This window comes from Condylura cristata, unplaced genomic scaffold (genome assembly GCF_000260355.1).
Source record: "Condylura cristata isolate star-nosed mole 26May11 unplaced genomic scaffold, ConCri1.0 scaffold00010, whole genome shotgun sequence".
Lineage (NCBI taxonomy): Eukaryota > Metazoa > Chordata > Mammalia > Eulipotyphla > Talpidae > Condylura > Condylura cristata.
The window spans coordinates 4278667-4291283 of NW_004567111.1; the positions used below are offsets into that span (position 1 = coordinate 4278667).

The window sequence follows — 12617 nt, forward strand, 5'->3', positions numbered from 1 at the left end:
AATAATCGGCATGCTATTTTCTTTTTTTGAGTATTAACAATTAGGCTCAGAAGAAACTGGACTTTCTTTTTATTTGCAGTTAATTGTGCACTGCACAGGCAAACACGATACCTCTCCTAGCAGACGCTTTGTGAGGGTTTTGAAGACAATCACCATATCCTGAAACTGTTTGTTTCCTATTTAATTTGCATGCATATGTGTTTTCATCATCACAGGCATCCTGAGATTCACTTTTATTTTCCATCAAGTATAAATCAAATAATGAGCATCGCACTTAATTTAGTAGACTCATTGTCCAGCTGGCCACCAGCGAATCTCTGTCTCCACATCTCTTTTGTGGGTCTTTTCAAATGCTTGGTTTGGTTGATGATCTTACTACTGATACATTTACTTAGAAATTAGCACTATTTTCTCTAAACTCTTCATAGACGTATTCTCCCCATCTTTCCCACCTTGACTGTAACTTTAGTGTAAGTGCTCTGTGTAGGGCCTGTGGGAAAGAGTTTTTCTCTGAGCTTCTTGGACTGTTTTTGGCGATGACCTGCCAATACAGGTGTCTGGTAGAGTAAACTTGTCTCCTTGGGGTGTGGACCTCGTGTGGGAGGCAGTCCATAGCATGTGACCTTGATGTATAGTTCTCTGGCCCGAGCACATATTTCTATAAACTGTTTCACTAGGTTTCCATCATCTCTGTAATGGTGGTGCCTCCTTGGTGTTTGCAAAATTGAGTTTCTACCTCACAACTAAGTCAGATAACTTTCCCTAAGTTACTCATCATGCCATTAGCCTTGGAAACAACATTAAATGTTTCTGGAAACTTCTCAAGGAGACTTTCTGAGTCTTTTTTACTAAGCATGGAAGGTCCCAGAAATGATTTTTTCCCCTAAATATCCTGCAACATGTTTGATCATTTTTGTTTTTTAAATCTTGGAGTGATGTTCCTATTTTTATTTTTGAAGAGGATTCAGTTAGAGCCAATAACGTGACCCAATTCGAAATTGAGTTTCACGTAGAACTAGTGGTTTAATGGAGGAGTCCTGATAAAGCAATGGTCTCTCTAGGGTTTCCAGTTCTAACCTCATCGGGCTTTGTTTTGTCTTTCCAAAGAAACTTTTTTTATAAAATACTTTTTTTTTTTATCATGACATACACTCTAATGTCAGAACAGTTTCACTGTTAGCAAGTGGAAGTGGCATGTCTTCTTGATCTTTGCACTACCTATCTAATCTCAACTGAATATGTTTACCTTTGAAAATAAAGGCAAATTTCTTCTTCATTTTCAGTGTTACTTGGGTCAATTCCTGGTTAATATTCCACACCTGGTGATTAATCTTGCAGGCTTAAAGCCTTCACCTGAACATTGACTACTCTTGATTCTTGTAGCAAGAGACTTAACCTACCTATTTAGTACGGTGGCGTCTGGTTCCTTAAGTGTAGAAGCTGTGTGGTTAAGAGAAGAAAACACCACTATTTTACCTTCTCATGAATTTAAAATTTTACACAAAGAGTTCTGAAGTTCCCAGTGTTTTGTAAATTATTTTCTTCATATGCAATGCCATTTAAAATGCTCGAAGTATTTTTTAAGTGTGCTTTTCCTTTTTCAAGTCTGTTCAATTATAAGATAAAACTATGGAAGGACTTTTCTCAGTTAACACTGACTTCCCTCCACAGATGTTCCTTTAATATATTCATTTGTCTGATTATGTCTTGTTTATTTTTAGGGGGATAGTTCCTATGTGAAAGATCGCTGGTGTGTTTTTGATGGATTTATGGTCTTTTGTCTTTGGGTTTCATTGGTGTTACAGGTAATTATAAACTTTTTAATTACCAGGGGGTATTTTTCCAAAATGGGAATGAGTTTTAATTGAATAAAAATAATTCAAATATCTGTATATTAGCAGTAAATAGATAATTTCCTGCAACATTTACTAACAGTTAATGTTATTAAACATTAATAACATTACTAAAACATTAATAGCTTAATAACATTAATTAAAAATTAATAGTTTAATGTTATTTCACTAACATTGTTATTTTAAATGCTTATTAATTATTGATGTATATCCTAATTTTAAGTTTCATTATTATCAATCATTTGTGATTTTCTGTGAATTAGACATGAAAGGCCAACACTATAGGAAATTATTTCTTATTAGATAAAAATATATTCATTGAAATAAAGGAAGGAACATGGTTGAAATTTTTCATTTGTACAATAAAAAATGAGTTTCAAAATTAAAATTCTAGTCTTTTATGTTAGTATATGTATACTGAGAAATATAACTATTAATTTAATTTACTATGTAGCAATATTAAAATGTCTTACTATGATAATGGTGAATATATATCAAAGGGCTTAAACAAGGGAATTTTACTGAGAAACAGTAGAATTTCTCCAATGCATTCATTCGGGCTTGCTTTTGCATTTAATTCAGCTAAGTTACTGTAGTAATTAAAAATTTCAGAACAAAAGAAGCCCATTTTCCACCCTACAAATTCATCGTAGCAGTTATTTCCTAAGTCTCATTTCTCCAATAAGTTAGCTGCAGCCTGCATGTTCATGTCTTTTATTAATAATTAACATGTAATTGACATTTCTTCATTATCAATTTTCCTGTTAGTAAACGATACAAATCTTTTTCATAATATTTTGAACCTTTTCTACATTATGTCATTGTAGATATGCAAAATATTCCACTGGAGAACATAATAAGTGAGGGAGATTTGGCATACATATGCTCTGGCACTTGTTTTTAATAAAAGCCACACCTTGGTACATTATCTGTAAATGAGCAGATATTGGTCATGCATTTGTTTCTTTTAAGACAGGTCAAAATGTACTGAAAAGGAATTGGTATGGGTGGAAAATAATGTAGAGTCAAGTGTACTGGTGGCACATTTTGATGCTGGGCTGTGAGCAGGGCTAAAGGGAAAGTTGATTCTCCTCTGAATTCTCAGGTGTTTGAAATCGCGGACATAGTCGACCAGATGTCGCCCTGGGGCATGCTGCGCATCCCGCGGCCGCTCATCATGATCCGGGCCTTCCGGATTTATTTCCGATTTGAGCTACCAAGGACCAGGATTACAAATATTTTAAAGTAAGCACTGTTGTCGCATAAGGGGGAAAGTTTCTGGAATTTTGGTAAAGTCTTAGCTGCTTAACCTACCTTTTCTCCCCAGGCGGTCAGGAGAACAAATATGGAGTGTTTCAATTTTCCTTCTGTTCTTTCTACTTCTTTATGGAATTTTGGGAGTTCAGATGTTTGGAACATTTACCTATCACTGTGTAGTAAACGACACAAAACCAGGGTAAGTTTCTCAACTCGCTGCTTTTAATTAATAAGGATGTTTTAGGAATTCTCATGAGAAAAACCCCCATGCCTAAATTTAAGTCATATAACATATATGATTATATATACAATAGCCTATTAATATTGATTTCATATTATTTATAAATATAAGTATGTAACATAAGTATTTAAAATATATGCATATATAAATGTTTACATAATGTATAAAATATACATATTTTTATCTCTTTTCTATATTATCTATTTCCTCAATATTGTTCATTCTTTTAAGACTAGTATTCAAGACAGGTCAGACTGAAAACATCACTCTGGGATAGTCAGTCTAGCAAACTTACAGGTACATTTAGATTTCTTCCTCAGTGTGGCAGAATGCAGCGTGAACTCGCACAACACCACCAGTGTGTTTTCAGTTATGTCTTTTGTGGTTTTAATGCCCAAGCTCTGAAGTGTTCACTTATAGAGGACTGAATTTAAAGGATTTAGAGCATAAATACAACAGAATACTACTCAACTATAACGAAAGATGGGATCTTGCCCCTTATAGGAACAGGGAGAGAACTTAAGGGGGTTCATGTGAGGTGGAGTTATCCAGAAAGAGAAAGAGAAATAGTTAGGTGATTTAACATATGTGAGTAATATAAAAAAACAAAGCAGATCAACTGATAGAACAAAGCAAACTAGTAGACATGGGTGACCAAACTAAGACCCAGAGGCAAAGAGATTGGGAGAAACAGTGAAGAAGGGTGTCAGGCATAGGATAGTGTTTTACTTTTTTGTTTTGTTTTGTGTTTTTTCTTAAGACACACACACACACAACAAAACTCCAAACTGTGCTTGGCCACGGGTAACAGCCCTAGTTCATGCCACCATTTCCCCCACTCATTTCCTCTTTCCCTCTAGTTTTCACTTACATTTTGATATTTGAAAATTATTTTTCTCTCCTTGAGTCCAAGGCTGTGTCCTGTCACCTTTTATCCCATAGATCTAGTTCCTGGCAGTGAAAGGAGTAGGAGTCGGTGGCGTTCACTGGCCAGCTCTCCCTTTGTGGCATTCCCAGGTCTTTCGTGTCTGTTATCCTCACTGCACTGTGAGGGCTTGAGGCTGTTTGGGAAAAGGTGGAAGAGATCCTCACCACTAGCACCTAGAGCCCCAGGATACTGCTCAGTAGTTGGTTACTGAAGGGGAGGTTCATGATATATTTCCACAGATATCAATTTATGGAAACTTGATAGAAAAGAAGAAATTTAAACAGGAATAAAAGCAAGAGCTAAATGCAACAAACGAGAAGCGGTTCAAAATTAAAACATCAATTAAAAAAAATTAACAGCAGAGAAAAGCCATCAGTTAGGACCAGCACAGGGAAGGGAAGGGGTAGGAAGCAGTGAGGAAGAGCATGGACTGTGTGGGTGAGGGAAGAGCCACATGTGTGCAGGAAAACCTGTGGGTAGTTTCCTTTTTTTTCTTAAGTGAATGTAGGTTGTCGAATATGTCCAGATTGTCTGATGAGTGAATATAGAGGTGGAAAAAGATGCCGTGTGGGTGGAAGACAATGGATAAAGAACAGTGAAAGCTTCTGGATTAGAAAGCAGCTGTGCTCTAACGCCAGCGTTTCGCATTATCATTTTATTAATAACCGAATCAGAGTGTGAGCTGCAGAACTTGTAGCACAGCTAGAATATCAAACATCCCGCTGGCAGGCTTAACTTTGACTGTGAGATTTCCCATACCTGGGGAGATGGTGCACAGGTACTGGGAACTCAGGGCTCTGTGGTCACTCAGTGAGTGCCCTTCACCAGTGCCTCACTAACACTGCTGAGAAAGGAGTGTCTTTGCAAAAGGACATTGTCTTCTGAATGTTAGCTCCAGCTCCTTGCTGTATTCCTAAAATGGAGCTCACCTTGACAAGAATTTCTGGTCACTTGAGGCAGCAGTTAATCTGCATTTTCTCTTTCCTATATTTGTAATATCTGCCAATGACAATATATATGGACACATATTTTGCCTTCTTTTTGTGTGACTTCATAATTTGAGAAGAAAATACATAACTAACCACATAGTAGTAATATTATCCATAATAACAATGGAATAACATCAATAATTCATTTGGAGGATCTATCATGTATACCTTTTTTTAAAAAAAAAAGATTTATTTATTCATACAGAACTGGGGTACAGGCCAGAGATGCGGAGGGTGAGAGGATTCACCAGGGACAGAGTGGGGAGCAGAAAAGGCAGATCGATGAAGTACACTGCTGAGGGGAGCAGCGGAAGGGTCAGGAGAGGTCTCCTGGGGAGCAGCGGAAGGGTCAGGAGAGGTCTCCTGGGCCATGTGGGTCACCTCCAGGACTGGGGATAGAACTCTCACTGAAGCAGCTGCAGCCAGCTTGCAGTGCTGTGTCCTAACCTGTCTTGCCACCAGGGAGGGCCAGGTGTACCATTTTAGTTTTAATTTTCAGTTCTGAGTTAACTGAGTTTTAAATTTCAACTGAGAAGCAGGAATATTCTTGATACATTTTACCATTAATTCCATCCCAGACATTAAATTATATTTAGAGATTCAAAAATGTCCAAACTCAAAGTACATCAAAATCTCAATTACAAACAAAATCTCCAACTGTCCTGTTTCCTTTTCTTGCTTCTGAACCTGAAATTTCTCATCGCCATCTCTGAATCAGACACTAAGCCCCGGCTGGCCGTTTGTGGCAGTGACCGAAGTTGGCAGGTGCTGTCATGACCTCATTTCCCTTATTGTCCTTTAACAGTAGTTTCCCTTCTGCTCAGTTAATTTGCATGTTCTGTTGTCCAATAGTGGGTGGGTTTTCAGGTCGAGATCTGCTTGTTCAAAACCTGTGTAGACCTGGTTTCAGAAATGATCTCTGGGAGTGCTTACCTTTACTCTGTGTGTCGAAGAGGATAAGTAAGGAAGCAAAATGGAGATGATTTTGTTAAAGCCAGATAGAAGGAAATGCCCACCATTACCCCCCCTACATTACTGGGAAGGCTTTAGATTCTTCTCTGATAATGAGTGGTGACCCAAGGCAATTGCAGAACAAGTAATGAGATTTGACTAAGCAAAGCAGTTCAAATCCTAGAGAGGTTGAGAAGAGCAATAGCCTGTGGCAGGAACAGGTGTTGCAAAATGCCAAATGTGAAGGCAGACATCTCCCTGAAGCTAAAAGAGGAACATGTCAAAATGAGCTGGTAGGTGAGGGAGAAAAGATGACACCTTATTATCAGTCCTGAGAAAGGAGAGAAATTTATTCATAGGCTAGTCTCAGAGGGTGAGATCCGATTCCCAAGAGTGAAAGAATTAGAAAAACCTCAAGGTAAGTCAATGTGAGTGTTAAATATATAGAAATTCACTACCCAGAGATCAGGATTCAACAGCAGTGATGGAAGATCATGAACTTCAAGACCCAAAGATGGGGACAGGAGCATACCCCAGATGCCCCCTCCCTTCTTAGAATTCGGTGTGACCTGTGGTATCACAGCCATCACTGACAGCTTCCCTGGGCAGCTTATCAAATACCAGTAAGACATAGTCTAGAGAAAATTTAATGTGATGTTTTGGAGGTTTTTACTGAGGGTACAAATAAAACTTAGGCTTACCCTTTAGAATACTAGAAAATCAGTGAACTGCTGTCTTATAAAATCAGTTACAAAGTCAAATGGAAAGGCCAGAAGAATTCAAAGTAGAAATAGAATGAAGGACTTAGAAAATTAGGTTTTTAATTTTGATGGCTGTTATCAAGGGAAAACTCGATCAGAGTACATAAAAGTGCACCTCCCATTCACAGTGACCTGTGAAACCTGGATTTTTAGTTAAACTTATGAAGCATGCCATTAACTTAGAAGATTCTGGCAGAGATGTCTGCCAGGTTGGGGAAGTGGTTCTGGAAGGACTTTGAAGAGTTTTATACCAGGAACATTTTCTTTAAAATATTGAATTGGTAACATGCTGATGGTCCATGTATGGTTCAAATTCATTAACAGCAATATTTGCAGAGCACCCACCTCTGAGACTTTGCTCTTGAATTATGAAAAGACTTACCCCATTTTATAAATGAAAACACAGCCACAAAGGAGTTAAGGAAATGTCCATTTGGTAAAAAGGGTTTGAGCTCGGTCGTACTTACCCCCAAGCCCATTCTTATCAAGAAGCTTCTTCAGAACCATGACTCATATGGTCATGGAACCAGGAACCGTACAGGTTCACACACACACACAGATCCACAGTCATCTACAGATACTCCTGCTAATGTGTCCTAGAGAAAAGCAAAGTCCGTGTTCCATCTGGTTTCTCTCCCCATGGAGATGTTACATTCCAGGCAGTTCAGCCTCCTCTGAATCCATAAGTTTGTGAATTATAAAACATTTAGATTATTCTATACATCTTTTAAAAATCATTTTATACACCTATCTCAAAGACGTGGACTACGGAGCCAACAGTTAAACCAACACTCTATTTGGAAGTAAATTTTTCAGATGAAATATAAGAAAATATTTCAGACTAAACCAAAGACCTAAGGAGTAATCAATATCAGGATAATTAATATCAGAATTTTCACCAGGGTAGCAAAAATTTACAAGATTCTTCACTATAAAATATGAAAATATGCAGTGGAAAGGGTCTAAGAGCAATTGAGTGATTTATTTTGGTCACTGACCAATGTGCCACTACTTTTGACCTTTTATTTATTTCTCAAAAAGAGTAAGACTCTGGTTATGGTTAGTGGTGAACACGTTTTAGTGAGCAGTTGGTATCAGTTATTTTCTGATTTAATCCTCATAACAATAACTGAGGTGTTCTGCTCGCTTTGTACACCTTATAATACAGTTAAGGAAACTGAACTTCAATGAGGTTTAATCTGCCAGGATGAAGCAGCCTGTAAGCATGGAAGTAGGGTTCAAAGCTTCCTGTGCTTTTATTCATTTGTAATTCAGTCCATGTCTGAGGTGATCTTCAACGTATCTGTGTCCAAGATGTTTGGATGAAATATTTGTTTCCCCTTCAGCTACAAGGAATATCTGCTAAGGAGACAAGTTTTAATGGGGTGGGTGAGTAAATGGCATAGATCATTAAGAGTTGGATTCTGAAATGATTTACTGGCATATTCTGTGTGAAATGAGGGACCCTGTCAACACAAGCCCTGGCAAATAGTGTTCACTTTTGTGGCAGCTGTTGAAATTGCAGCATTTTTTGGAAACCTCAGGCTCCATGGTCTGTTTGCTTTTCCCAAGCCTACCACAGCACCCAGTGCATTTGCAGGATTCGTTTCTAGGATGGTGTCTGACGATAGAGCAAATTACTGAGTTTTTAAAAAATGCAGACTCCACACCACATCTGTGGGATTGCATTTATAGGCAGGGCTGAGAGTCTCAGATTGGCCAGGTGAGAGAGCAATCTTTGAAAGTGTTAATTTTACATGAAAGCCCCTGAAATATGTTTAGGTTGGCACACACATGCTCCTTAGAATATAAATCTTGAGTCTTCACAGAAATGCTAACTCTTCAGTAGGTATTCACAACTCTACCCTGGTGGTAACTGGAGCATCCTCTGCCCCTACTAAGGATAGAACCCTAGAAAAAAAATATTTAATTTTGCTTTTTTTACTGAATGATGTATTCAGTTCTTTATGGCTTTGTCTGTCTAGTAGCTTGGGAAAAGATGAGGGATAGAAACATGTTGAAATTTCCTTAGTTTCACAGTAAGGGAAATTCATGTCATCATTCTGTAGAAATGTACAGGATTTACTTGTTTATAAAAAATGGCACAATGTCAATATTACTTCCTAGCACATCCTATTTATCTTATCTGGCAGTTTCTCTAAAAGTCCAGGCAGAGCAATTAAATTTTTTTTTAAAAAAATCAATAAATGGCTTCTTCTCTGTAAGTTCCATGGTGGGATTAGTTTTCCAAGGCATCCAGCATTAGAATTAGCCAGGCCAGCTCATGGGGGATGGGGTAGGCTTCATCAGCCTCAGGGAGGAGGCTTAGTGGGCATGAAAACAAAGACAGGGACTTCTCTTGGGTGGACCCGAAAGGCAGGAACAGCAGAGCAGCTTTGCTGCCTGAACAGCAGCGAGAGGAATGACAACGAAGTGGAGACTAGGCTTTCAGAGAGAGAAGGATCCTTGTTTTCAAGCCCTCTCAATGAGCAAGACAGGCAGCAACTAAGTGTCAAAGACCATAGTCAATATTCTCTTAGGTGCAAAGATGTATGTCTGTGTTCATCTATGTTGAACTCAGTTCATGGGTTTAGCTATAAGTGTGCTCTTCTATTTGTATTTCTTCCAGAACATAGAATATAAACGAGAAAGAAAATGCTCACGATGCCGTAAATAATGACAAGTCGGTCTTAGGGTGTCTGTGGTTATCTGTTGCCTATGGATTTGTTTGGTCTGTGCTTACTTCTCTGAATCCTGACAATTTCCTCATCAAACGCAAACTTGAGGTGAAAAAGAAAAAAATGTTACCTTGGCTTCTGTGAGTGTCTTTACAAGTCATGGATCCAACCTAGCTCCTGAGAATCATCATTTATCTTGCTTATCTTTAGTTCATATAGCTGAGGGATAGACACGCTGTGGTCTGTCAGGGGAAGGTTGGTACCTTGTCTTTTGCCCAATATGGAAGTCTCTGAGGGTGGCGATTAAATTGCTTGATATAGGAACAGTTTCATTGTTTATAACCCCAGAGAGAAAGCTGTGCTGTTCACCCCTGCCTCTGACAGGTGTCAACCCTCCTGCCCTCCTCTGTCCCGAGCTTTGACGTTCCCACTTCCCAGAATGCTGAGCCGTGCATCTCATCTAAAACCCATGTCTGCTGATGCTTCGATCGTCCCTGGGAGCATCACCCACTGGACATTTATCTCATTCCCCAAAACCCGCATGGTGCCCCTCCTATGCCAGGGGCACAGCCGAAGCACTCCCGCACTCGCTGTGCACACGGACACTCTCCACTCCCTCCCTCACTAGGTAGTAGAGTCACCATGTTGGAAATACCATCTCTGTCATTTCCATTCCTGCATGCTCTATGCCATAAAACAGACCTGTCAAAAACAATTATTTGGAATGAATAAGCACACAAATGAAATAAAGTGACCCCAGTAAGAATGGGAAAACAACGTCTGAAAAGAGGCTAAGCAGTAATAAGCATAGCTATGTTCATAAGTGACAGTAATTACAAAAGGCCAGCACTGTGTGTGTTCAACAAGCAATGGCAGCAGCAGATGTCAGAGCGAACGGCGGCCTGTGACTTACGAAGAGGCAGATCTGACCATAACGCCTTGAGCAGCTGCATTTGGCATTGGTGAGAACAGAACATGTAGCACACATGCTTTGCTTGACGCTGGCTCCCTTCTACATGAATGAGCAATGAAATGTGTCTGTGTTGTTTTCTCAAAGTCTTTTGTGTGTGTATCCAAATAATCTCATTTGCAGATAAGAAAACAGAGGCTTACATGGCTAAGATGGCTCCCCCAAGGTCATTAGGGTGGTTAGTGGCTGAATGTGTTGCAATGCATAACAGTACTGGCCAGCAGGAGTAGCCATTCCTAAAACATACACCCCATACACCCCAAAGTACTGAGGTGTTGCAGGGGGGCTGTTAGAAACAATTTTGGCAAACTCCTACATACATTCTTTGGTAAATAAGGTAATTTTGTTTGGAATTTAAAAAATATGGCAGGCAGATCATGAAAGCCTTCTGAACGACAGTTAACTTTTCACAGGATTCCAGGACTGATTTTGAGCCATGAAACTGCTAAAGTCAGAAATGAAAAATATTGAAAACCCATGCCTATTTGGGGGTTTCACACTAGAAAAGCTATGTATAAGTGACAGGATCCAGGTGTTGAAGAATTTCTTCCACAAATCCTTTACAAAATGAAGAAATAAATCAACAATAACAATAGACTTAAATAATAGTGGAAAGAAAGACATATTCATTCATTCATAAAATAATGATTAAGCATCTGGCCTGTATTAGTCAGTCCTTCCTTCTTGCAAGGAAACAGAGCCAACAGCAGGCATCTAGAGAGTTATTTCAAGGAATCAAAACCCAAAACTTTCAGGGCTGAAAATTTCAGGTGATATTGATAATGTGTTGATATTGAGGTTTCTAGTCCAGAGGCAATTGAGAGAGAAAGCCTTTCTTTTCGGGGAAATCCTAGTCATTTCTCTTCAAACCTTAGCTGGTAGGAGGAGACCCACCCATCTTATGGAGCGACATCTGCTTTACTCAGATTTTTTACTGATTTAAAACTAATCACATCTTAAAAATACTTCCCCAGCAGCAACGATCCTGGAGTTTGACCAGGTAACTGGGTGTCACAGTCTAACCAAGTTCATACCTAAATTTAACTATCACAGACTGTGTCAAGGACAATATGGAATTTGAGATTATTCTAGGGAGCAGTCAATTTGGAGGACACTCATGAGCAGGGGCCACACAAACTTGAAGTGTGTCCCAAGTTCCAGAAATAACAAGGGAGGGTGTTTTGAGAAGTTAGAACAATGAAATAAACCCAATACAGGAGATTTAGGATAGCTCCCTGAGACAGTGCATTCAGGCTGGAACCTGAAGACTGAAAAATGGGGCCACCAAGCAAAGATGGAAGGAGGGACTTCCAAGCAGAGGCAAGGCCCTGGAGAGAAGGAGCTTGGCAAGACCTGGATGGGCCATTGTAACTGGACATGAGGACGATGGGGGAGGGCCAGGAGCTGGCTCTTCCAGCATCACTTCCATCATATTCCAGACTTGCCCTGATGGATGGAAAGCAAGTTTGTGATTATGAAAAGTCGCTGGATTATGCTCTGTAGCACTAGCAGGACTAGTGGTGGATACAGCAGGCTGGAGGATGGTGTGTGTAGAGGGGAACTAGAGAGGGTTGAATGAGCTCCAGAGATACCATGGAAGACATTTAGCGGAACATGCAGGTTATTTGTGAGAACTGAGGGTGCAGGAAGCATCCGGAGATTCTGCATTTCAAGCTTGTGCAACACTGGATCATGGCACTCTGGCTCTGTTTGTCTTCAGAGACGATGTCGGGAAAGGAGTCTGTTCAGAATACGGTGCCCAGAGCCTGGATGTGCTTGTGATGTGCCCAGGTGAGCAGTCTAGTTGGCGCTTGAACAAGTGTCTTTGATGCTCTAAGCAGACATGTAGGATGAGAGAGTTTTGAAACTATGCAAGTGCAGGAGCAGAAGTCTTAAAAAGGAGAGGGAGGGCCCTCCCTGGTGGCGCAGCGGGTTAAAGCACAGCACTGAGAATCTGAAGCCACTTCCGCATGAGTTCGATTCCCGCCT

The 12617-nt window shown here is 39.7% G+C and overlaps 1 protein-coding gene across 1 annotated transcript in view; it reads left to right on the forward strand.

Moving 5' to 3' along the window:
* Positions 1–12617, forward strand: part of NALCN (sodium leak channel, non selective) — a 222990-nt gene that overhangs the window by 11784 nt on the left and 198589 nt on the right. The window contains exons 3-5 of the mRNA XM_004680052.2: positions 1722–1805; positions 2959–3098; positions 3181–3309. Of these exons, the coding sequence (XP_004680109.1) occupies positions 1722–1805; positions 2959–3098; positions 3181–3309 (353 nt within the window). The remainder of the gene's footprint in view (positions 1–1721; positions 1806–2958; positions 3099–3180; positions 3310–12617) is intronic.